General features: G+C 44.5%; 1 protein-coding gene across 4 annotated transcripts in view; it reads left to right on the forward strand.

Annotated features, from left to right (window-relative positions):
- The window catches only part of AOPEP (aminopeptidase O (putative)), a 772742-nt gene that overhangs the window by 410894 nt on the left and 334022 nt on the right, over nt 1–27826 (forward strand). For all 4 annotated transcript variants that reach the window (XM_029617464.1, XM_029617473.1, XM_029617484.1 and 1 more), the window contains exon 10: nt 23694–23754. In XM_029617464.1, coding sequence (XP_029473324.1) covers nt 23694–23754 — 61 coding nt within the window. The remainder of the gene's footprint in view (nt 1–23693; nt 23755–27826) is intronic.

A 27826-nucleotide genomic window follows, 5' to 3' on the forward strand; every position in this document is an offset into this window, starting at 1 on the left:
CAGCCCTCTGCTCTAACCACTAGGCTGCTCCTCCACGGAAGGTCCCCCCGCAGCATTGGCTCCACTTTTCTTTCCAGATCCTGGTGTATCCAGGGCCCCGCTGGTAGCCTCGGTGTGGAGCGTACTCCACTGTGTAAGCCGTGCAGAGGCTTGAAAATACCATCACCAATTCTGCTTGCGATTTCCATGGTGTTGATGAAGAAGGTACCGGAGAAGATTTTACTAGCGCAGACACCAGAGACCCAGCAATGGAGTCCTTCTGTAAGGGCATGGAGCACTACTGAGCCCTAGGGATGTGCAGAGGGATGCCATATGTGCATTCGGGATTCGTATTCGTCAGGGGGCAGATACGTTGCATTCGGCAAGGGGGGCCCCCGATACGTACATGTGTTAATTCTTATTTGTTTTCCGGCTAAAATTGAATTAAGTACAACCCCCCACCCTCCTGACCCCCCCAAGACTTACCAAAACTCCCTGGTGGTCCAGCAGGGGGTCCGGGAGTCATCTCCTGCACTCACAGCCTCAGCCCCTGACCAATGGCACCGGTAGCCCCTGTGACATAGTAGGGCAAAGGCTATCGACACCATTTTAAATACCGGCAGCCAGGCGTGTGAGTGCAGGAGATGGCTCCCAGACCCCCCGCTGGACCACCAGGGAGTTTTGGTAAGTCTTGGGGGGGGGGGGGATCAGGAGGGTGGGGGGGTTGTTTAAATTGGCTCCTTTAGACGGCCGAATAATTTGGCGAAGATTCGTTGTATTCGTGGGGAATCGCGATACATTTCGCTTCCCCACGAATACAACGAATATGGCCCTATACGTTGCGGATTACAAATATGTAGGAAACGAATGCACACCCCTACTGAGCCCTCTCTTTCACTGGAGTAAGGTACTTCAGCTGTTTTCCAACAAAGAGTGTTATAGATCATCGGCTGGTCCCTGCACGATCCGTTAACAGTTTTCTGGAACACACTTCTCAGAGTCAGAACAGCTTTATTCCATGTATCAGTGCTTACCTTACATTTAAACTTTCCAGTTTAAATGCTTAAGTATAGGCTAGCCCAATTTCCTAGGATCATATAGCACTTAATTCCCAACTGTACTTTTTGCAGATTTAAAAGCCCTCACTAAAGGCTGCAGGCATCTCTGCTGCTGGGTCCAGAAAATCCCTTTCCATCTGGGCTTCCTGCCTGGTTCTGTCTGTCTGAAAAGCAATGTTCTCTCTGGATTAATACACACACTGATTCTGTAATTTATCCTCAGATGTGTTTCCCAATTAGCAACACACCTTTCCCTAGCTGCTACTTTGATTCTAATTAATTCTCTGTCAAGGATCTCCAAACTACATTTCTCAGAATTCCTATGCTTCCTGTTCCAATACTTATTTATTTTTTCTCCCCCCCTTGATGCACTGTGTCTCCAGACTGCCCTTTAGAGCTCCTTCTGTCTTCTGGAGTCTCTAACTGTCTGTCTCTCTTGGCTGTTTCTGCCTATGTGAAGCCCCTACTTCATCACAGGGAGGAAAAGTTTATTTGGGTCTCTAAAAAGGATGTCTCTTCTCCAGCTCTGGAGCAGAGATCACAATAGCCAGTGGTCCAGCTCGCTGAACTGGTGAAGCATTTCTTTGCCTTATCAGTTTCTGAAGACAGGAAGGGTGCTTTGGAGCGTCTTCTATCCAAAATGGGTGAGGTGTTCATTCCCAAAGAGGGGAGCTCCCACTAGTTCCACACCAAGGCGTAGCCCTACGCAAGAGTTGCTGGACATATAGGTTAGCCTTCAGCAGTCAGACAAGCTTTCCCCTGGGGTTGGGGAGTTCCACCATGAGTCAGAGAACAATGAGGGAGCTTCTGCTAGGACAGTATCCCTTTTAGGCATGACCCCTCCGAGGCAACGGAGGTCTCCACCCTGCTCACGTTCTTCATCATAGGGGTCATGGATCAGTGTTTCCCTACTGCCTGAATTGGATTCAGCAAAGATTCTGTCAGACCCCTTGCCAGAATTGTTGCAGCACTCTTCACCACTGGGGAATCTCCGCTATTCCAGATACATAGACAAAGGAGCTAAACATTAATGTCAGGAAAAAAGCAGATCCAAAATTGGAGGTCTTCTACCTTCTGCAGCTCCCAGCAGATTCGGCAGCAATCCCTATTCACAGATTGCTTCAGGATCCCCAGTCCACGATATGATAGAACCCCATCACTTGTCTGCCAATAGCCAGGAATATGGATTTCAAGTATAGGGTGCAGCCAGCCTTTGGTTTTGGTATGGTACAACTCCTGCACCATTCAATAGTAGTGGAGTCAGTTCTCAAGAGAACCAAAAAAACTATGCAGATCTCTAACACACCTCTGGGTAAGGACCCAAAGTTTCTAGACACCTTTGGAAAGAAAAATTTTCAAAGTTCTATGCTGAGCTCTTGTATTGTAGTGCATCGGCTGCATATAGTGCAGTACTTACAAGAATATATTAAGAAGATAAAACAGAAGATTTTAGACCATGAGCAGGCCATGGTTTGTAAGGCAATAGAGGATGCCGAAAAGTGTGAATGGCATTTGGGTCCACTCAGTCTTTGAAGCTTTCAACACAGTGGCGATGATTTTGACAGCCACAATGAGGATCCGTAAGCTGGTTTGGCTATGTGCCAGCAGTGTGAGAGCAGACGTCCATGACAAATTTGCAGATGTCCCTTGTTTAGGGGACAACTTATTCAGGGACAAAATTAAGGAGGCGACCAACTTCCTACTCCCAGATGCCAATAATTCTCTTATAGAAGAGTGTTCTTCCAGAGATGCCTATTCCAGTCTTACCAATGCCCTCAATCCACCCCGCCTTATAGCAACAATAGCTTCCTGCCAGAGAGCGACAAAGGAAAGGCATCTATCTAAAACTGCACAGCAGCTGCAGGTGAAACGTGGTTCTAGTTTTTGATATATCTCAAAGTGCACTCCCCACTGCCTCTGGTCATGGGGGAGGGCCAGTCTTTTCTCTCAGAAAGGAAAAAGATCACCAAAGATTACTAGGTCCTGAAAATTGTGGAATGTGGTTACCTACTCTCATCCTAGTGGTTTTCAGTCTTCAATTCGGACCCAACCCAACAGGCCCATCTTTGTCCACAGGTGGAATCACTTCCTTTTCTCCAGGAATAAGGCCTGTTACTTCCTCATTCCTAAGAAAACCAGGGGACTGAGACCAATTTTGGATTTAAAAATCTGAATATACTTCTGATGTAGAAGATGTTGAAAATGAACTCCTTTCATAAAATTGAGCTGGGCAATTGGATGTGCACTGTGGATCTCAAGGATGCCACTGAATAGCCTGGCAGAGTTAGCTGGCTAAGTTTAACTGTCTAACATTGCTAGCTACTCAGCAGCTGAATATGGATCTCCTAATGTCTAGGTACAGGCAATTTTCTTGAGCCTGGTATTCCTTATGTGATCTCATGCCCCAATCTCCATGATGAGTAAATTCTACTCTACCTTGCATAACGGCTGCTTATAATAGAATTGGAGGGAAAGGGCTGAAGTACAGTGCCAAATAACACCATCAACAACTTCCTGGCCCTATGCCATTTTCTCCTCCCCTTTACCTAATCACAAGGAAAGACACTGTCAAAACAGCAGACATGGCCATATCATAAAATCAACACACTTTTTTTGTTCAAAAATAAAAGCAATTTAAAAGTTTTGTTCAGACTTAAGAATCTGAAAATTGACCCAAACAGCAAGCAAGTTAATATTTAAAGGAAAATACTGTTGAGGCAAACTTTAAAGATCAATTAAGCACTAAACGAAAAAACATGTTACACATAGATTCACATGCATTCTGTTTGATCTTTACTTTCTTTGATCTTCCATTTCTTTAATCTTCCATTGTCCCCTTCTCTAGCTTTTCGGGCATCCTGTTTACATCAGTTTGTGCTGGTACTCCTGTTGCTTGGTGGGAGGTCTTTCTGGGAATTCCACCACTTACCAATATAACTCTAGCAGAGCTGTTCAGCTCTCTGCTTCTAATTCTGAGAATAAAGCATTTTCCCCTACATGCTGCTGTAACCTTTTCATCTGGGATGATGACAATCAGGTAAAGAGTTGTAAAGAGTCCCTCATATACCTTATTCTCTCAGTGGTTCAACTGAATTCTTAGTTGCCCACCTCAGCCCTTGATAGTGAAATAGACCAGCCCCAAGTGATCTGTTTAACTGTGGCGAAAGTTTTCTTTGTTTCTCAGGTCTGCCTGCTTTCTGGACAGGTAATTTAGTTTCTGCCAACCAACAGTAAATCAGAATGTAGCTCACCTAGAGCTTTAATAAATAAATGCCAGCTATCTTCTCTTCTGAATAGACCCAGCTAAACCTATGGCCCTTTCACACAGTCCTTAGTATCTTTGAAGGATACTTCTCTTTAGGTTTTCTTATTTTCCTGCTCTCTTGGGTCTTTTATCCCTTTAGGTTTAGCACTCATTTCTTCTCTTCAACTGGTGAGGAACTCCCTCTTTCCCCCTCTCCAGATGTCTTCTCCCCTGCCTTTCCTTTACCAAGCTTCTGGAGATGTGGCTATTGGGGGTGGAACTCTATGTCACTCCCCAGGGTCACCATTTTGTCTCACTTATTTTCTCTTTATTTCTTGGTCCTCTCTCCATGGGGTAGTTCTGCAGTTCTTTATGCTGGCTATCTTTCTGTCCGTGGCCTTGTCTGTTCTGGTTATGGGATCATGTAGACTACTTCACATACCTCCAATCTTAAAGAGTGTGTACTAGTGCATCCAGTGTGAGCTTCACTCTTCTTGGGATAGGAAATCTGCATTCTGATGCTCCCTTCCAATGCGATGTTTTGACTTCAAAGTTGTATTTTGACACCAGATACCAGCACATAATTCAGGCTGCATCATGAACTTGGAATAGACTTCTTGAGCTGGTGTGCAATAATTCTTCCCTCACCTTGCTTAAATCCTGTGTAAAAGTACAGCTTTTTGCTGCTTTTAAATCTTAAACCTGCTTGTCTGCCTTCAGCCTCATTCATTTATTTTAACCATTGTCATTTTATATGAAACTCCCCAAGTCACTTGACCTGTATGTTTATCTTGATTTTTATCGTAAGTTCTATAGAGCAGATTTTATCTCTTATTTGTTGTTTGTACAGTGTACGTTGAATAGCGCTATAGAAATGTTAAATAGTAGTAGTAGTAGGAGGAGATTATCTTCTTAAATTCCCTGTAACCTCTCGAGGGGAGTGGTCACCAGGGTAAAAGGCCTTCCTTGTAAGTACTAGCTAAGACTCTTAGGTGTCAATATTCAAAAGTTGTCCATTTATCTAAGTTAGCCAGATAGACATTTCTGGCTAACTTAGATGGGATATTCAGCAGCATGGCTTTGCTGCTGAATATCCCCAGACAAATCGCTACTTAGATGGATAAGTATTATCCATCTAAGTTTAGACCTGTTATTGAGCAGGTCTAACTTAGGTGGATAAGTTATCCATCTAAGGCTGAAGAACGTTACTTAGCCAGATAATTTTGTTGCGTTCGTGCCTGTTCTCGCCCTCGCTCCACCCTATCTACCTTAGTGGCGACTCCCTTCGGGTCTGACGGACAGATGCTGCTGCGGCTTCTCCTCGCCGCTTCTCCCTGGAATCCCTGGGCTGGCCTGACGCTGCGGATCCGCCATGTTCCTGATGACGTAGGGCGCGCCCTTGCGCTCCAGAATTTGTACCGGCAAGGGCGCGAACCTCGGGGGCGTCCCCCCGTAGTGACGTCATCTGCTTCCAACTTAAAAGGTCTTTGCTTGCAACTACGAATCGACTTACCAAGGGGAATTCTTTCTCCGCTGCTCTGCCTCCACAAACTTACCAAGGGGTACCCGTTCCTCGGGGGCCCCGCTCTCTCTTCTTGATTTCAGATTGCTAAGACGGGATCCAGTACTCGCTCCTCGAGGGCCTACGTCCCTGAATGCTCAGAAGACTCCTTATTACCTGGAAGCGATCGCAGACGTGAACACTGTGAGTTCTATTACAGATAGAAATCGGTACTCGCTCCACGAGGGCCTATGTTCCTAATCTCTGAAGACTCCCTTCTGTCTAAGACATTATCGCAGGTACGGAGATTGTGAGTCATTATTGCAGATAGGAACCGGTACTCACTCCACGAGGGCCTATGTTCCTAAAACCCTCCAAAGACTCTCTTCTATTCCAGAAGCCATCTCATACAAAGATCTCGTGAGTTCTCATTCCAGACTGCATATAGGAACCAGTACTCGCCTATGGCTCCTGTTCCTGAATATACTGAAGATTCTCTGTTGCATAGAAGCCATTACAATTATCTACAATTGTGAGTGTATCATCTACTACTGGTTATGTATCCAGCATACCCTGTCTACTCACTATCTATAGTCTCTCTCTACAGCTCAGCAACCCAGAGACCGCAATTCCAGTATCAGAGGGACTTCAGCTCTGCCGGGCACATCAGCTCACTACTGCCACCTCTGGTGGTTCTACTTCCTGTCTAATAAAGAATATCTGTGTTTATCTCCATACTCCAGCCTAGCTGGTGGTCCCTCTCAGGACATCCTCCTGGGGGCGCTGTCATCTGCCATCAGCCCAGGGATTCACCAATTTACATTGTGTTCATACCTTACACTACTAGAGTGGTATTATATAGACTGCCACTCTGTGGGAAGCCAACCCACTACATATCATTAACTCTGCCCTCGGAGTATTACAATTGTTAGCTCCTTTCCTTTGGCGGAGTGATCCATAACTGGTTGCCAACTCCCTAGCGGACTTATATCAGATTTCCAACTCCTCCCCTTGGCGGGGTGATTTATTTCAGATTGCTAACTCCGCCCCCCTGGGGAGCAGATTCTAACAGATCGCTAACTCCTAGCAGCAGATTGGTAACAGATTGCTAACTCCTCCCTCTCCTGGAGGAGAGCACAACAGATCGACAACAAATTTATCTGGTTAAGTAGTGCCACCCAGATCCGTCCATTGCCTGCCCACAATTTGACCAGATAAAAGATAGTTGGATAAGTCACTTATCCGGCTATCTATTGGCTGCTGAACATAACCAGATATTCAGCAGCCGCTAGATAGCCGGATAAGTCCTTCTTATCCGGCTATCTGCTGGCTGAATATCTAGCCTTTAATTGTCCACTTGTTTATGAGGCATTCCTTTTATGTTACTGAATAGTTTTTCTTTCTTCGCAATAGCTTCTGGTAGAGTTATAATGGGTGTTTTCCACCTCTTTTCTGAACTCACACTGAGCTCACTACTACTGAGGCATCTGTTTGTAGGATGAAATTTTTGTCAAAATTCATGTTGTGGAGAATCAGTTTTTCTCATAAACATTTCTTTAGAGTAGAGAAGGCTGCTTCATATACTGGAGTCCACTCCACTTGGCTTGGAACTGTCTTCAGGATCAGGTCGGTTGAGTGGGTAGCTAGGTTGGAGAACCAGGAAATGGGCTTCCATTAATAGCTGCTGAGGCCTGGGAAGGTTCTCGCATGTTTCTTAGGGGAAGTGCAAACTGCTACAGCTTGTATCTTATCAATAAGTGTAAGATCTGTGGACCCTTGCTGCTATGGTGAGATTGGCTTAGTCCTATATCCCTCACCTACAGCTGGTAGAGCGAGGTAGGAAAGAGGCTGATTAGGAGCTTCACCTAAACCAACACCTTTCCTCTTGGGTTGAGCCTTTGGGTTCTGGGGATCGGCAGATCTTAAGTGAGAGTCTTTGTGGCAGAGGCATAGGCGTTGATCCAGGGCCAGGCTAGGTTCAGAGGCAGGAGGCAAATGAGAATGGCCAATGTGGCAAGGGTCAGAGGCAGGCAGCAACAAGATTGATGAATGTTCAGGCAAAGGTCAGATCCAGAAGTCAGTCCAAAGGAAGACAAGGAGATGAGGCAAACGGAGCTGAAATGATGAAGCAAGGCTAAGCTGGAGACACAAGGCAAGGACTGGAAATACAGGAACCAGGAACGAAGAAACAGCAATACACACTACACAGGCTGTATAGAAGACCCGTTGCTGAGGCAGTGTTACAGTATGCAGCTGAGCCTTAAGTACCCAGCCACATGACATCACCAGGAGGCGCCGGCAGTTCGGGTTCCTGCTGCGGGCCCTTTAAGAGGTAGCTTAGCATGCCTTGAGGCAGCCCATGGGGGAAGAAAGATGGCAAAGTACTGGTGGCATTCTGCTGCAAAGAAGTCTGGTGCATCGGAGGTGTGAGTGCAGCTGGTCATGGATGGCTCCTGCGACCAGTGAACATAACAATAAGAGGTCTTACCCATCTCTTTCCCAGCATATAGCCCAAGTACTTAGCCTTTTTCCCTGCTAGGACATACTTTGCTGGATTAGCTGTTAGGCCAGCAGCTTTCAGTTATGGATGATGATATCATCCAAGTAGATGGCAAAATATAAGTGATATGGTCTCAGTACTATGTCCATAAAATTCTAGAAGTCTGTCATAGCGCTGTATAGATAAAATAACAGTTCCTGAAATTGATAAAGACCTGAAAGAGTAATGAATAGTTTTTCTTCATGAGAATACCTGAATAACAGAATCTGCTTCATGAAATCTAAGGTGGAGATATAATTTACTTGACCTAAATGATCCAGTAACTTGTCTATCCAAGGCAAACTTCAAAATAAGGTTCATCTTCCAGAATTCAATGCAGAAATGAATCAAATCATTGGATTTAGGCATAGGGATAGGGATTAGGATTATGGGACTGGACCAATCACTCCTTGACTGATCAATGACCTCCAGCTTGATCATAGCTTGAACCCCTTTCTTCACTGTCTCCCTTATACTTTCTGGAATCCAGTAAGACCTTTGTCAATCTTATCTCTAGGCCTGTTTTATATCTAATGCTAATTAAATTTGTTTTCCATGGTGAGGCCCAAATTGTTTTCCTACTCCCCATGAATTTTCAGTGGGGTCCAGTGTTAACAGATCTAGTTCTACTTTGTCTTCTTGTAGTGCCCGTGTCAGGGCATCTCTCATCTTCTAGGATTTTATCAGATTCACCTGCTTGTCTTCTTTCCTCCTGGGTTGACATGCCTAATACTCTGTAGGTCCTGTTTTCCAGAGAACCTCATATAGGCCCTTCCATTTGGCCAATAATTTATTCTGGTTTGTCAATAACAGAAACAGAACTTTATCTCTGGGTTAGTACTCTCAAGACTAGGCCTGATGGTTGTAATAAAGAATCTGTCTGTCTTGTGCATCCCATGTTTTGGAAAATGTGGCCACCTGGCAAATCCTGCATTTTATCTTCTAGCTCTAGGGTGAGTTCCATCTCATATTTCTTTTATTATATCTAATAGACCACAGGGCTTTTCTTTTAGTTTAGCCTGCCTCAAAATAATGCTCTAAGTCAATAACAATAGCCAAAAGGCACATACATAATCATATAGATATAATTTAACAAAATTAAACAAAACACAAATAAAAACAGAGAAAATAAGCACATAACAATCACAACAAAACCCTAAGCTCAGCAAAACACATACTCATCACAGTATATTAATATACTCATTGCAGCATACTATTGTCCATGCTAATCATTAACAGCACAGATCTTAAAAGCTAAATTGAAACAAAAGATTTTAGTCATGTTCTTGAAAATTAAACAGTAATCTAGTTTATGCAAGGAGGCAGGAAGATGATTCCAGACATCTGGGCCCATGTAAGAAAAAGCTCTTTTTCTTGTGCCTGACAATCTGATCTTTCTTAGAAAGGGTAGTTTTATTTAAGGAGCTAAGATCCTGCCGTCCATATAGCATTTCAAAGGGGGAGAATCTGTTAGAAGCCTGAACACCTCCCTCATGGATCCAGGTTTGTGGGGTAAACAAGCCTAGGTCAGCCAAGGGTAATGTTTTTCCTAAGGGTGGGATCTGTGATAAACTCTGGGATGGAGTTCATAGAATGCATGGTTTACTTTCCGTAACTCTTCAGAGCTCAGCCAGTCTCTCACTATCACAAGAAGATATGAAAGATCATTAGCTACCCCCACTTGCAATATTAAGCCTATCCCCATAGTACTAATCGTACCCTATGTATTCTTTCATATTCCTATGCTCACAGTTTATAGCAACCGAACTGCAAGCCCTCCTTAACTGCATTATTTAAGGGCTGAGTACACCATCATTTACCCACTCTGATAATCAATTAGGGTTTCAGTTGTCTCACTTTCTATTTCTGTTGGTAACATCATGCATGTGGCCGCCCATCCCTCCTCCCCTCTGGGCCCACTTAGTTTTCATCAGGCACAGCTCTACTAAGGAACAGTCCAAAAAGGGGCAGTCTTGCTTTCAATCCCCAACTACCTATGGATAGAATAGGATCCTCTGGCTGAGGAATCCCACATCTCCAGATAACCAGCTCCACACTAGACTGAATCTCCCTGGTAAACTAACTCTCCTCTTTTTCTTGTCAGGGTGATTTCTTACCCTCTGAATAGCCTTTAGTAAAGTGGATCTACACTACAAGAGTTCTGCTGAGAGAGAACTCCTCTTTTCCCCTCACAAGATAGTTGGATGAGGGAGGCTGGTGGTCTGTAATGTTTGAAAGCTGGGCAGCTGTCTCTGCATCCAAAATCTCCTCTGTCAGTTTTATGGCTTTCATCATTTGGAAGACAGCTTGATGATGAGCAAGACTTTGAGGAAATATTAAAGGATGATGGCATAGTCTACTTCTTCTACTGACCATTCACTGGGTCTTAGTCAGTGCCAGCAGGCATCTCTCAATTGCCGCACTAAGATCTGCAGTCAAGATAGGAGTCAAAGTAGAGCATTTGGAACCTCCTCTAGTAGAACTCTAGGGTGATACATAAGTAGTCCAAGATAACCCCTTTCACTTCTTAAAAATCTTTTTCTGAGATCTCTGGCAAGGCTTGAGAGGCTGCTTGTATTTCTTCCTGAAGTATGAGGTTAAGTAGACTGTTCACTGTCTTCTGGGCCAATCTGATGACTAGACAACTCTGAAGCATCACTAGAAAGACTTGCACTTTACTAAAGAGCCTCATAATCCAAGGACACGACGAGATTGACTGGCTTCCATGAGAGGTTAGAGGAGTTTGTGACAACTGCTATAACACTTGCAGGATTGTCTTCTGTTGATTTGCTAGTTGCTGTTTGGCCTGCTGCTGTTACTGGATCAGCTGATGCAGAAATGAATAGCGAAGTGCTACTACTTCGCTATTCATTTTACTCATTATGTGACTTCTCATTATATGACTTCTCCCTCTCTTCCACTGTACATATTCTTCCTTGAGTTTATTCTTTGTTTTTGTTCAACCAGTTACCTGTTCCTCTAACCTCTCCCCCCCTTCTTTCTGCTTTACTCTATCCTTTTCTCTACTCTACTCCTCCTTTATTTATTCAGTTATTCGTTATAATGTAACTTCCTTACTCTGATTTCTTTTCCTCCTCTTCACTTTCGTTTTATGTAAACTGATGTGATGTCCATACGAACATCGGTATATAAAAATGTTTAAATAAATAAATTAAATTAATTACTTTGGGTTCCCTCTTTTCCTCCTAAAAAGGGAAAGAGAGAAAACAGAGACCCCCAAGTGCAGCTCACCAAACAAAGTGATGGGGGGAGAGGAAGAAAGAAAAACATGTCGAAAGGGGAAGAGGGATGAAGACCTCACAAATTTTTTCTTTTTTCAGAATACTCCATTCACCATCAAACAGCTAGATCCTTGATATCCTTACTTGGCTCTCCCAGAGAATTGGGCTCCTTAGGGGTCCTCTGGAAAAATGTCTGACCTTCTCTTGACCCTTTGCACACTGCTATATCCTTTTTTTTTAATTCTTTATTTATAAATCCAAGAGCAGTACAACACTCCAGATACAGTGAATACCAATTTCACAGTTTGAATCCAAAAAGCACAAGAACAAAAAAAATAGAATAAAACATGTCAAATTATATATATGCTGAATTATAGAATTCCCAGTAGCTCTCCCGCACTTTATCATAAAAAGCCATATTGTCCTGTATCATATAGATCAGGGGTCGGGAACCTTTTTGGCTGAGAGAGCCATGAACGCCACATATTTTAAAATGTAATTCCGTGAGAGCCATACTAACTACAACCCCCCACCCTCCTGACCCCCCCCAAGACCTACCAAATTAATTTACTATAACCCCCTACTCTCCTGATCCCCCCCCCCCCCCCCAAGACCTGCCAAAAGTCCCTGGTGGTCCAGCGGGGGTCCAGGGCTCACAGACAAATCTTTAATAAAAAAAGTAAAAATCTAACAAAACCCCCCACCCTCTTGACACCCCCCAAGACCTCCAAAATTAATTTACTACAAGCCCCCACCCTCCTGACACCCCCCAAGACCTCCAAAATTAATTTACTATAACCCCCACCCTCCTGATGCCCCCCAAGACCTCCAAAATTAATTTACTACAACCCCTCACCCTCCTGACCCCCCCAAGACCTGCCAAAAGTCCCTGGTGGTCCAGCGGGGGTCCAGGGCTCGCAGACAAATCTTTAATAAAAAAGTAAAAATCTAACAAAACCCCCCACCCTCCTGATGCCCCCCAAGACCTCCAAAATTAATTTACTACAACCCCCCAAGACCTGCCAAAAGTCCCTGGTGGTCCAGCGGGGGTCCAGGGCTCGCAGACAAATCTTTAATAAAAAAGTAAAAATCTAACAAAACCCCCAACCCTCCTGACACCCCCCTCCAAAATTAATTTACTACAACCCCCCACCCTCCTGACCCCCCCAAGACATGCCAAAAGTCCCTGGGGGTCCGGGAGCGATCTCCTGGACTTGGGCTGTTGGCTGCCAGTAGTCAAAATGGCGCCGACGGCCCTTTGCTCTCATTGTGTCACTGGGGTCGACCAATGGCGGCGGTAGCCCCTGTGACATAGTAAGGGCAAAGGGCCGTCGGCTGCCAGTAATCAAAATGGCGTTGACGGTCCTTTGCCCTTACTATGTCACAGGGACTACCGCCGCCATTGGTCGACCCCAGTGACATAGTGAGGGCAAAGGGCCGTCGGCGCCATTTTGACTACTGGCAGCCGACAGCCCAAGTCCAGGAGATCGCTCCCAGACTGCTCTTGGACCCCCGCTGGACCACCAGGGACTATTGGCAGGTCTTGGGGGGGTCAGGAGGGTGGGGGGTTGTAGTAAATTAATTTGGAGGTCTTGGGGGGCGTCAGGAGGGTGGGGGTTTTGTTAGATTTTTACTTTTTTATTAAAGATTTGTCTGCGAGCCAGATGCAGCCATCAAAAGAGCCACATCTGGCTCGCGAGCCATAGGTTCCCGACCCCTGATATAGATCTACCTTTCCACCACAGCAATGATGTGACCTCGCCAATCTTCAAGAATAAGCGATTTCCACCTTGTTGCAATGGAAAATCAGGCTGCATGAATAAGATGTTGAGCAAAAAGTTTTTTATATCTGCTCATTGCCCGGTCTTCCCACAGCCCTAACAAACATATTTCTGGAGTCATTGTCACTTTAGTATTTAATATCTGACTTAATAGACGTCCCATCCTCAGCCAGAATGTCTGTACATCGGAGTATTCCTACCAAGCATGCAAATATGTACCACTTTAGCCACACACCCTCCAACACAATGGGACAACCCAGGGGAAAATGTATTATAAAAGAGAGGATACCTATAACAATGCAATAAGAGTTTCATCATTAATTCTGCCCTATGTACACATAATAATGTCCTATATGCATTCTTCCATATCTTGCTCCAGCTATTTTTTATCAATAGTAATCCCTAAATCTTCACACCACTGTGTCTCCACCCAGAGAGAAGGTTCACCAGAAAATGAGTCTGCATGATAGCTCTATAAACTATAGAACAGATTTTCCATAGTGGTTCTTCCTGTGTAAATATTACCTCAACCGGTGATGGCTCTGCCCAACTCCACCCCTCCCACCACCATTTAACAAGAACCCTGCATAATATTCTCACAATACACTACCGTCTGGCCAGGAATATCAAAGTCTTCTTGCAACTTTGCCAAAGGTTTAATAACCCCTTTATCATACATTTGCCTTAAGAAGTGTGCCCCCCTCCTCCTACCATCGCTTAGCATCTGCACTAAAAGGAGTGCACAGTCAGGGCTGGATTACTCCACAAAGAAGAGAGAAGGGGGGAGGGGACCCCCCCCCCCCTCTCAAGTCCCTAGACTTTTACATATAGACCTCCATGTTTTAATTGTGCAGGCAATCAAAGGGCAGTCACAACTCGCCTTCTGGCTCGCTTGGGACAGCAAGTGTTGCAGAATAAAGGAGACTAAATCTTGTCCTCCCGCTAATTCTCTCTCCAGAGAGTACCAAGGAATATTTGTATCCATTTGCATCCATTTATATACCTCTGCAATTTGTGCAGAACAAAAATAGGCCTGCTAATCAGGGAAAGACATCCCCCCAGCCACTTTATGTTGCCTCAAGTTCTGAAGCCCTACAGGGGCAGGGTGATCACGCCATAAAAATTTTACATTTACAAAGAAACTACGCGGAAGTTAACAAGGCACATGCTGGAACAGGTAAAACAAACATAGTAACACTTTCATCTTAACATTAATTCTACCTACCCAGGATAAAAATTGCCCTCTTCACTCTCGCAGTTCCCTCTGGAGGGTAGTAAAAAGTGGAGCATAATTAAGTTTATGCAAATCTCCCATTTTACTTGGCACACAAATCTCTAGGTACTTGGTATATGATCATGCTCTCTTAAAGGACAAGAAGCATCTCAGTATATTGTTCATAGTGCAGGTACCAACAGGAAAGAAATCTGACTTTTGGTGATTGACTTTCTATCAGGCTACACCACCAAACGTATCCAGCAACTGCAACAACCTTGGTCCAGACTTTGAAGGGTTGGATAAGAAAATCAACACATTGTCCACATACAGAGGAACAATGTGTGATTTACCCTCCACAGAGAAGCCCTGTACCTCAGGATCCATACATACCTTTTGTGCCAGAACTTCCACTGCCAGATCAAACAGGCGTGGCGATAGGGGACACCCCTGCCTCATACTCTTTTGAATAGAAATATAGACTGACAGGCTTACAGTTGTTAAAATTCTAGCTTTAAGCTGTATGTAAAGTGCCTGTATCCATTCTAATTCATATTTGTTCAAAGCAGCAAATAGAAAAGGCCAAGAAAGCCTATCAAAGGCTTTTTCTGCATCTAGCCTGGGATTTTGTCTTTCTTTGCGAGCACTATAATATCAAAAAGCTTACGAGTGTTGTTAACTGAGGCACATCCCTTAACAAAGCCCGTTTGGTCTATGCCAATCAAGTCCCCCATACATTTTTCAAGGTTCAATTGTAGAATCTTTGCTAGTTCTTTAATATCTGCAGTCAATAAAAAGATTGGTTGATAGCCCTCGGGTTCTAAACTATCGCACCCCTTCTTATGTATAAGTACCATATTAGCATCTGTAAGACGTCCAGTCTCCTTCGTATGAATTTGTAGATAATCAAGGTCCTGTTTTAATGGTACCACTAGTTCCTGCATACATTTCTTATAAGATTCTGTGGAGTATCTGTCTGGGCCTAGAATTTTATTCCCCAGTAGACCCTCCTTCCCCCCACTGCCTGTTGTATCTCCTCCATAGTGTAGGGCCCCCCCCCCCCCCCCCCCCCCACAGCTTCTCTCTCTATCGGTAAGTTTCAGGAGATGCACTTCATCCAAGTATTTTAAAACTTGGTCCTCCGTAACAGACCCATCTGAAAAGAACAATTGATATCGATCACTTATTTCCTTTAAAAAGTATGTGATTTTTCCATCACTTCTACTCATCCCTGTTTTAAAGTCTGTTACATCACATGTCTAAGCAGGCTTGCCAACATTGCACCTGTCCTATTCCCATGTTCATATATTCTTTGAAGTGTATACCATATACCCCGCTCAGTATCCTCTAGCTGAAGTCTCTTAAGGTCTGCTCTACATTTTTCCCATTTCCCATTATGTCCTATAAGAGACCATTTCTTTGTGTTTCTTTTTCACCAGTCCAATGTGCCTCTCTAATAAGATCTCTTGTTTTTTCTTTCCCTTTTTTGGCGCGTAGAATAGCTAATTATTTTTCCTCTGAGGACAGTTTTCAACATCTCCCTCAAGAGGACAGGAGAGTACTCCCTCTATCTTGGATCTCATGGAATTCCTTTATTGCATTAATAATCATGGCACAAAAAGATTTCTGCCTAAACAAGGATGTATTAAGGTGCCATTTCCTGGCGTGTAGCCAGATGGACTCAGAATGAATGGGATAGTATCCGCGTGCTAGCAGTTGGAGACGGATCTGACGTCAGCACGGGGGTATATATATCCCCACAGGAAGCGTAGCAACTCAGTAATTTCCGTCTCCAAAGCAGTTTGGAGTGCCTGCACGCTAGTTGAGCGTGCTTTCCAAGACTACTTTAATTTTTTCTCGATTTGCGCACAGACTGAAGAACAGAGCAGTCAGAATGATGTCCGACAACGCCACCACGGTGGCATGCATCGACCGTCAGGGCGGAACCAGAAGCCGACAGGTATCTCTGGAGATCGACCCACTGATGGTTTGGGCGGAGGCGAATCTTCAGGACAAGTCCATTGCTCAAGTACCTAGATACTTCAGACGCAAGCGCGATCCGTTCTCCCACGAAATCGATGCCCTGGTTCAACCGTGGCCTCCAGGGACTCTGCTATACGCCTTTTCTCCATGGCCTCTGCTGGGCGCCATCATCCACAAGATTCAGAAACACCGGGGCCTAGTTCTTCTAGTGGCACCAGACTGGCCAAGAAGACCCTGATACGCGGACGTGTGAAGACTACTGGCAGGGGAACCTCTTCGCCTGCCTCCTCTCCGGGACCTTCAACGTCAAGGCCCCATCCTCCACGAGGATCCAGCTCCATTCTCTCTTACGGTCTGGCCATTGAGAGGGCTAGACTGAAGAAAGGAGGTTACTCGGAGCCCACCACTTCTCCGAGCTCGCAAGTTTTCCACATCCCTCACCTACATTCGCATCTGGAGAGGATTCGAAGCAGGGTGCAACACTCATGGCACCAATCCACATGCGACCACAATCCCTATTGTGTTGGATTTCCTGCAGGATGGACTTCAGAAGGGTCTCTCCCTCAACTCCATCAAGGTTCAGGTGGCTGCGCTGTCTTGCTATGGTCCCAGGAGGGATGGCAAGACCATCGCCATGCACCCAGATGTTTATCGCTTCCTGCACGGAGTCAAGCATATTCGTCCGCCACTGAAGTGGCCTGTGCCTTTGGGAAACCTCAACCTTGTTTTGGATTTCCTCGCGGGGTCCACCTTTAGACTCCTTCGGGGCCTATCTCTCCGGTCTGTAACCTTGAAGATGGTGTTCTTGTTGGCGGTATGTTCAGCCCGCCGCATCTCAGAGCTACAAGCACTGTCCTGCCGTGATCCATTTCTCAGTATCACTCCTGAGGCTATCCATCTTTGCACGGTTCCCTCCTTTTTACCTAAAGTGGTTTCCCAGTTTCACCTTAATCAGACTATATCCTTGCCTACCACAGCAGGTTTGCAGAAATCTGAAGAAGGGCGTTTATTGCGCCATCTCGACATTGGCAGATTGCTGCCCAGATATCTGGAAGTGACACAACAACTACGAAAGACGGACCATCTGTTCGTCCTGCACAGCGGGAAGAAGCAAGGTGAAGAGGCCTCGCAGCCCACCATTGCCCGCTGGCTTAAAGAAGTTGTCAGAGCAGCTTACGTAGAAGCCGGGAAGTCTCCGCCTCTACAAGTCATGGCTCATTCTACCAGAGCACAAGCAACATCCTGGGCTGAATCCAGGCTGCTGTCGCCTGCAGAAATCTGTAAAGCGGCGACGTGGTCCTCCCTCCATACCTTCTCCAGGTTCTACCATCTGGATGTCCAGGCCAGGGAGGACACAGCATTTGCGAGGGCGGTCCTACATGGTCCTCAGGCAACCTCCCGCCCAGGCTGGGAGTAAAGCTTTTGTACATCCCATTCGTTCTGAGTCCATCTGGCTACACGCCAGGAAATGTTGAGATTACTTACCTGATAATCTCCTTTTCCTTAGTGTAGACAGATGGACTCAGCATCCCGCCCAGCTGCCTGTGTACATGGGTTTCACCGATTCAAGGTAAGCCATGTCTTCGGTTTCATAAGAGCATACACTCTACCAGGTGTCAACGCTTTCCGGTTGTGAATGCTGGCGGTCTCCAGCTACTATCAATCGGTCAGGGGAATCCTGTTTTCACTTTTCACTGAGCGTCAGTACACATTTCCATAACAGCTTTTGCAAGGAAGATTACTGAGTTGCTACGCTTCCTGTGGGGATATATATACCCCCGTGCTGACGTCAGATCCGTCTCCAACTGCTAGCACGCGGATACTATCCCATTCGTTCTGAGTCCATCTGTCTACACTAAGGAAAAGGAGATTATCAGGTAAGTAATCTCAACATTTTTTACCTGTTCTCACAGGTTGAAACAGCTGTAATGGAGGGGAATTGAACTATAATCTGAGATAAAATCTCGCAGAACATCTGCTGGGTCAGCCATATGAAGAAGGGGTCTGGTACAGAGAAAGAAGTCAATACAACTGTAAGTTTTGTGGTGCTGTGAAAAGCAGATGAAGTCCTTTCCTATAGGATTTTGCTCCCTCCACACATCCACAAGCCTCAACCTCATTATTAGCCTCTAAAGGGCTTCTGCTTGGCCCATAGACTGTATTTGTGAAGATCTATCATTCACTGGGTCCAGACACATTTTCTAATACCCCCAACAGCTGAATGTAAAATTCCCTTTGCCTCTCATTCGGGCCATAAACACATGCTAATGCTAATTGTTAAACAAGAATTTATAAACCCCTGTAAGGAGCAGAAACTTTGAAACAATCAACAATCTAACAATTCTGTTCCTGTGGCTCAAATATTATAATTTTTTTATTGTATGGAGGATATGGATGACCATCATATGTGTCTTATCACTGGCTTATAATTGAAGCCTATAGTGACACTGAGACCTGGTATGTGTGGTGCGACAGGCTATGAATATTTTATGAAGCCTTAAAGCACGATATCCAGTTTAATCATCGGTCATTCCTCACCCCAAGATTTTTCATATAGGCTCAAGATTGCTTGGCTATATAGAATGTAGGATAGTGCACAAATCAAATCATAAGGTGCACTTATCTGAGTCCTGAAGTAGATCCTCCAACTCTGCAGGGTTTCGGAGTGTGCAACACTCCTTCTTCAGGGAGCTTCAGGATGTCTTGAATGAACGGCTTAAGCTTTCATTAGCCTGATTGCTGTGGACTCGCTAAGAGTCTCTTACGTGCTTTTGACAGCTTCAATGTAAGCTGTATCTGTCTTTGCCGCGTCAAACATTATAATATTTGAGCCACAGGAGCAGAATTGTTAGATTGTTGAATGCTAATTGTTATACAGGGAACATTCCAGAAGAACAAATCTCCCATTGGAATCCTTTAATACTGTCTCTATCCCCAAGGGGAGGGATTTGTGTCTAAGAATACAAGTTGCTCTACTACCACCCACTTTCTAGCTAATTTGGCATGTTCTACGTCAGTGAAGCATATTTCTGTAGTAGTGCAATCTGAGCCCCTCTTTTCTTCAGATATCCCAAAATTCTGCTTCTTCAATCAGAGTACTAATTCCCCACACATTTAATGAGATAAATTGAACTATAGGATTAACCATAATCCATGCTGTCCCAAGCAATATTTACAATCTTTCTCATGCATACTTGTTTTGACAGTGCCAGAAATCTGATTGTACTGTACCAAAGTGTGTGTGCTTTTGGAAGTTTTATTAGGTAAAACCAAACTAACCCCACAAAAACTTGCCCCTACACCCCCATCTATCCATCAGTCCAACCACAGACAGTGGTTCCTCAATGAGCACCCTAATGAGGTATTCACAATGCCACATCAACCCCATTCTTCAAGAACAAATGCAAACAAATGTGAGGGAACCACCAGGACCCGTCGGCTTCCCCCTAACAGCAACACAACCATAAAACACCCATTCTTCCCACACCTCTTCTCCTGTCCAACCTCCTTCCTTCCCTCCTCTCCCACCCACCTCTTCCCCTCCCAATTCCACTGTTATCAGAAAAACAGCCCCCCACTCAAATCCCACCTCCTTAATGTTTCGTTGCTTGCCCATCCTCGTGGCACACTGATCATTTCCTGATTCTGCTGTGATATGCAATAGATGTATTCACGGTCACCACGCTGACATCTCATGGCTCCCACCATCATCTGCTGGAAGGGAGTGTAACCCAGATGACAGAACAGCGGGCAGCAGCTGAACAAAATGTGGCAAGAAAAATAATAACAGAAGAGTACACCCCTCTAGCTCCTTGCCCCACTCCTTTCTGATCTTCCCATCCATCTGAATGGAAGAACTATAACCCTCCCACCCCTCCATATTGCAAAAGGAACTGAAACTTAATAAATTGTACAAAGTCAAATGCAGCAATTCAATATAAAATACAAAATACCCTCCAGATAATACATTGCTGAGTTGCCAATATTGCTCCTGTCCTATTCCCAGAAACCAGCACTTCCCAAACTCACACTTCCTAAAAAAGAAAGGATACAGAGCTCTGTTAGCATTAGCGTTGATCTTCCTGCTCCTCTCTGTTGATCTACACAAGGAACTCCACTGCCTATACCAACTTAAAGAATGTTATCTTCTCCTTATAGGTTAGCTTCTAATTATCCAAATATATTATAGCATATGTGAGGCCCTTTTCTCTAAATGCTCATTTCATCTCCACAATTTCTTGCTGTTTACGTTGAAGCTCGGCAGAATAATCATGAAGAATAAATAGCCTTTTCCCTTGATAAGTAAGCTCTTTTGCTGATTTGATAGCATCGATTATCTGGCACTTGTCTCCATATTTATGTAGTCAGACAATAACTGCTCAAGGCCTGCCATTGTCCTTCGGCACTGGGGTAAGTGTACAATGTGCCCTATCACTCTTAACCTGACCATTCTTAAAGTTAAGAGTAAGTAAAGTCAGAAGCCACGTGGAGAATGAAACCGCATCAACTCCTTCGGTCCATTCAGGGAGACCCACCAATCTGATATTATTGCAACGATTCCAGTTTTCAAAATCATCCTGTCTCAAGAGCCGCCTTATGCATCGTTCCAGCACATCTAACTTCTGCCTTGTGGCAGTTAGAGACATCTCCAGCTCTTCAACGCACTCCGTGATGCTTTCCAGTCGAGCCATCGTTTTCTCCACTGCAGACACTAGCTGTGTTACTTGATCCACCACCGCTTCAAGCTTAACATCTAGGCTGGTATGTATCTTTTCTCCGAGTTGTTGCATAACCGCTTTGATTGCCTCCACAATTTCAGTAGGAATCTCGGTTTCAGTGGGAATTGTGGTGTCCGCCATATTTTCATCTTCAGAGGCTGTCTCCTCCATTCAGGCCACTTTCTCCAACGCATATTTTCTACAAGTTCTATGCTGGAAGGCTACTCTCACCCCACATCATGAGCAGAGATTTGTTTTAAACTACCTTCTCAGCCTTATTGCAACGAGGATCGCCAGATAATAGAGTTCTGGAGATAAATTAAATCATGAAGGTGGGAGCAGCACAATCCCACAACCTCTCAGTGCCAGCACATCATGTGACCGCTGCTACATTCTTTCTGATACCGTATGTGAAGGGTTCTTCAGGTGCCTTATCCTGTCACCCGTACACCTGGGCTCTTGGTTATTCACCTCAGCCCTAAACAGTGAAACAGACCCCTCAAGGGTTTTTTGCATATTTGTGCTTAGAGATCTTTTTATTTCTCAAGACTACCTGCTTTCTGTTTAGATAATTCAGGTCATAGCACTTTCCAACAAACAATAAATCAAAATCTAGCTCACCTCAAGCTATCACTGGCTATTAGCCATCTATTCTACTAATGCAGCCCAGCTAAGTTTGTAGCCCTTTAACTCATTCCTTAGTGTCTGGAGGCTAGTCCTCAAGTAGCATCCCACTCACTTAGGTCGTCATTCCTTCCATGTTTAGTGTGCCTCCTCTCTCTCTCTCTCTCTCTTTGTCTGATGAGAGCCTCTGTTAGTCTCCAGTTTTTTTCTGTCCTACCTTTTCTTTTCCCAGATCTCTGGAGATATATGGCTGTTGAGGATGAAGGCTTATGAGTGCAATGTTATGTGCGTCTCCCTAAGAGCTTTTTTATTTGGTGTCCGATCCACACCAAATTGTCAGTACATGCCAGGGGGACACTGGACTCTGACACGGCTATTTTAATCAGATCCATGCATATGCACAAACCACATACACACAGATACATGCATCTTAGAAAGTAGACTTTAATTCTGAGTGGAACTTCTTGTTTTCAATTTACTTCTTCATCTAACTTTATTTGTCTGTTTCTGTCCCTGGGATTGTTTTGAAGCTCTTTGACTCTGTGCTGGCCTTGCCTGTTCTGATTGAGGGGCACACAGACCCTGTTAAAGGGGGTTGGTTATATGTCTACAGCAGTTAAGAGAAAAACCTGCAGAAGAATACCCTGCATATCTTAAGGCCGAAGCTTAGGTTGTTCTTTGGAGTAGCTAAAGCAAATAGGAATAATATTTTTGACTAGCAAGGAAAGTAGGTTATATATTCTAGTATTTCTCGTTTGCCTGGCATAGCTGATTTAGTAATGCTCTTAACCCAGCCACTGTAATAGATTCAGCATGCTTCTTAAATGTTCAGACTCACCAGACTATAATAACTTATGGTCAGTGGTTCATATATATATTTTTTTAAACCTCTGCACATTGCATTGAATTAAAAAAAAAAAACCCACAACTAGAGGAAGATTTATTCAGATCTATGGCCAGCTTCATATGTACTAGATGGACAGCAATAACCCTATGTACCAACTCTGTTATCCATTTATTTCACAACTCTGGTGGCCTGCTTTGCCAGTTTTAGGTTTACTGTTGCATACAAGGCAAAATCTTATTCTGCCTCTCTCAGTATAGCAACCAAATGTTACCCACACTGCCATATTTCATTTGTGAGACCACAGTTATTTTTTTCTTTTGCCACATTTGGTGCACCACAAGCTTGAATAAGACCTTTTATGTGACAAAAGAACCAATGCATGGCATTATAATAGGTTTGTTTTGGATCTTGTAAGTATTGTAAAAATAACAAAACAAAACCAATAACACAAGAAAGAAGCTATGATTATTTTAGTTTGCAATTTCATTTTCTTATGAAATATATCTTTTCTTCTTCCAATTTACTGGTAAATCACTACAGTATCCCATTTTATTTTTAACTAATTTCCAATTCAAAACACAACTGCCACTTTGGGTTAACTCCTGTTGCAGTGTGACAGTGTCAAGAAGAGTAAACACTCCACAAGCACTCACATACACATATCTTGCAGTTCCTTTTTATACTTAATTTAGCTTTGTCTGCCAGCTTTCATAAGCAATAAATTAATCAGGTCACTTTTACAAAACAGCATATAAAGTGCCATCTGTTCTTTCTTTACAGGTGCTACCTCTGGTATTCTATTACAGAGAACTTGTCATAATGGGGTTAAAAGCACTGTTTAGTCTACAAGCTTGTAGTCCTGACTTTTTAAAGAATCTTTCCATAAAAGGTTTATAGATGTTCATTTCTTAATGAGATACGTTTTAGTCAAGCATCTGTAATTAATGTTTGTTTCTTTTTTAAGATGTGAACTGTCCGTTGAAGCTATCTACCATAACTGGCTCGACACTTCTGGCATACCAAAGGTAAATGAATACTGTGTGTGAGGTAGACCTACACAAGTAAATCAGGTTCATTGTTCAGGTCGTTGTCCATGGTATAACAATCCTCAGTTTTGATGGCAATGAAATACTTTATTCTTTGCACAGGGGCTCTGCTTACATTTGCTATAGAATTTTAATTGTTTTTTTTTATAGTTCAACTTCACTATGAAGAACCTTTCAAAGAATAAGAACTGTTAGGACATATTTCCTTACAAAACATTTGGCTCCTTGGGAAGAGGGAAGCTTTGCTCAGTGTTATGAGGATGCTTTAAATTTTTCAAGAAACAATGTTCCTGCAGTGTGTGTGTGTATATATGTATACACTATCCAGGAGCGTTCCACTGATGAGATTAAGTCAAATAAATGGCATGCTAGATCTCTGTAGTGGTATTGCATGTCAAACTAGTTGACTAGAAAAAGCTGAGTAGATTGAAATGCTGCATGCAGGTGAATAGTGCTGAAATACAGTATAGTGCACCTAGAAGAAGTGAGAACTATTACATTAAAAGCTATTTCCCCCTGAAGCCTCTAGGATTTCTACCAGGTACTGCATACCTTGCCTACCCTATGGTTGTAGTCCCTCCTAAGCTTATCTGAAGCTGGTGCAGAGCTCCTGCCATTCTGATAGGCTTAGCAATCACTTTGAGTGTCATAGTGGAGAAACTAATAAGAGCATAAGAAGTTCAGAACATAAGAACATGCCATACTGGGTCAGACCAAGGGTCCATCAAGCCCAGTATCCTTTTCCAGCAGTGGCCAATCCAAGTCACAAGTACCTGGCAAGTACCCAAACATTAGATAAATCACAAGCTACAATTGCTTATTAATTACCATAATAGCAATTTTTTGGATTTTTTTCTCTAGGAATTTATCCAAACCTTTTTTAAACCAAGTTACACTGATTGCTGAAACCACATCCTCTGGCAATGAGTTCCAGAGCTTAAATATGTGCTGAGTGAAAAACATTTTTCTTCAATTTGTTTTAAATGAGCTACTTGCTAACTTCATGGAGTGCTCCCTGGTCCTTCTATTATCTCAGAGAGTAAATAACCGATTTACATTAACTTGTTCAAGTCCTTTGATGATTTTGTAGACTTCTATCATATCCCCCCTCAGTCATCTCTTCTTCAAACTGACCAGCCCTAACTTCTTTAGCCTGTCCTCAGAGTAGCCGTTCCTTGCCCCTTATCATTTTGGTCGCCCTTCTCTGCACTTTCTCCAGTGTAATTATATACTTTTTGAGATGCAGTGACCAGAACTGCACACAGTATTCAAGGTCTGGTCTCACCATGGAGCGATACAGAGGCATTATGTCATCCTCCGTTTTATTCACCATTCCCTTCCTAATAATTCCTAACATTCTGTTTGCTTTTTTGATCGCCACAGCACACTGAGCCAGCGATTTCAATGTTTTAGCCACTATGATGCCTAGTCTCTTTCCTGGGAAAGAACCTAAGATAGAACCTAACATTGTGTAACTATAGCATGGGTTATTTTTCCCAATATGCATTACTTTGCACTTATCTACATTAAATTTCATCTGTCATTTGAAAGCCAAGTCTTCCAGTCTTGCAAGGTCCTCCTGCAATTCATCACAATCCACTTGAGATTTAACTACTCTGCATAATTTTGTGTCATCCACAAATTTGATCATCTCACTTGTCATACCCCTTTCCAGATCATTTATAAACATATTAAAAAGCACCAGTCCAAGTACAGATCCCTGAGACACTCCACTGTTTACCTAACTAATGTTTTGGTGGTGCATACTAAAAGTCTGAATCCCTGAGAAAATAACTTTTAATGTAGCTTACTAGGTGGATGTGATTGGAATGCCACTTACCTTTTATAATCTAAACAAATTAATTTGTTGAAATTTTACTGGTATGTCTGATTTCCATCAGACGTTTGACAAATTCTCATATTCTGCAGTTAAAAATTTACTAGATTCTAACAGAGAAAATTTTGAAAAATGTTACAAAAAAATCAGTTTTGCCATGATTATAATGCAGGTATCTCTCTTGCATATATAGAATGTGCACAAAGACAGAGATAGAAACAGATTTCCTATATTTAGACAGGCTGGATGATTTGGGTGATGCCACCTACTGAAAATATATCCCAGACTAGTTGTGCTCACTTAGGAGTGAATTTTCAACAGCATATATACTCATAAAGGGGTAGATTTTAAAAGAAGCGCGATCAGCCTACTTTTGCTTGCGCATCAGACTCAAGCAAAAGTACGCTGGATTTTAGTAGATACGCGCGGAGCCGCGCGTATCCACTAAAATCCTGGATCGGCGCGCGCAAGGCTATCGATTTTGTATAGCCTGCGCGCGCCGAGCCGCGCTGCCTCCCCCCGTTCCCTCCAAGGCCGCTCCGAAATCGGAGCGGCCTCGGAGGGAACTTTCCTTTGCCCTCCCCTCACCTTACCCTCCCTTCCCCTACCTAACCCACCCACCCGGCCCTGTCTACACCCCCCCCTTACCTTTGTCGGGGGATTTACGCCTCCCGGAGGGAGACGTAAATCCCCGCGCGCCAGCGGGCCTGCTGCGCGCCGGGCCGCGACCTGGGGGCGGGTACGGAGGGCGCGGCCACGCCCCCGGGCCGTAGCCACGCCCCGTACCCGCCCCCAAAACGCTGCCGACACGCCCCCGCAACGCCGCGCGCTCCGGCCCCGCCCCCCGACACGCCCCCCTCCGAGAACCCCGGGACGTACGCGAGTCCTGGGGCTCTGCGCGCGCCGGGAGGCCTATGTAAAATAGGCTTCCCGGCGCGCAGGGCCCTGCTCGCGTAAATCCGCCCGGTTTTGGGCGGATTTACGCGAGCAGGGCTCTGAAAATCCGCCCCAAAATGCCTTTCTAGACTCTTATATCGGCCTTTTGAAAATTATCCCAGGGGTCATGTGGGGAAGCAATGTCATGTGTACCATTTCACATATGAGAAAGAGCCGTTCCCAGAGCAGAGTAAGGGCAGAGAAACCATTTATACGCATCTTCTCAAAATCGAAAGTATGTGTGTAAATGTACGTCCCATGCAGATGGAAATGTGAGCGTGTGTGCTGCACAAGGAATTGAGGGGTAGATTTACAAAAAGGGCGCCCTCGCGTACTTTTGTAGGCGCATCAGGCGCAAACAAAAGTACGCGGGATTTTAGCAGATACGCGCGTATCTGCTAAAATCCTGGATCGGCGCGCGCAAGGCTACCGATTTCGTGTAGCTGGCGCGCGCCGAGCCGCGCAGCCTACCTCCATTCCCTCCAAGGCCGCTCCGAAATCGGAGCGGCCTCGGAGGGAATTCGCTAACGCCCTCCCCTCACCTTCCCCTCCCTTCCTCTACCTAACCCACCCCCCCCGGCCCTGTCTAAACCCCCCTTACCTTTGCTGGGGGATTTACGCCTCCCAGAGGGAGAAGTAAATCCCCGCGCGCCAGCGGGCCGCTAGCACGCCGAGACGCGACCTGGGGGCGGTTCCGGAGGGCGTGGCCACGCCCCGGGCCCGCCCCCGAAACGCTGCGTCCCGCCCCGAAAACAGTGCACCGCTCGGCCACGCCACGCCACGCCCCCGCCACGCCCCCGCCACGCCCCCCCTCGGAAAACCCCGGGACTTACGCGAGTCCCGGGGCTCTGCGCATGCCGGTGTGCCTATTGAACATAGGCACACCGGCGCACAGGGCCCTGCTCGCCTAAATCTGGGCGGATTTACGCGAGCAGGGCTCTTAAAATCTGCCCCTGAGTGTACCCACTTACCCATGTGCTAAGTCCACTTTGAAGTATGACCGAAGTTGACATATACTTTGTACCCATGGACTTCAGCCCTAAGTGCTATGTTTGTTTGTTTATTTATGTATTTATTTATTTATTTAAGGTTTTTATATACCGGCATTCATGATAAAATCACATCATGCTGGTTTACATTAAAACAGTGGTGCATAGAAAGAAAAAACAAACTGGAACTGTAGTGTGGAAGAAAGCAGTTACAAAAAACAGGGATGCTTAAACTGGGAGAGGAAGGAAAAAGAAAAGGTTAATAGCATTTTAAATATTTACAACGAAC

This window comes from Rhinatrema bivittatum, chromosome 1 (genome assembly GCF_901001135.1).
Source record: "Rhinatrema bivittatum chromosome 1, aRhiBiv1.1, whole genome shotgun sequence".
Classification (NCBI taxonomy): domain Eukaryota; kingdom Metazoa; phylum Chordata; class Amphibia; order Gymnophiona; family Rhinatrematidae; genus Rhinatrema; species Rhinatrema bivittatum.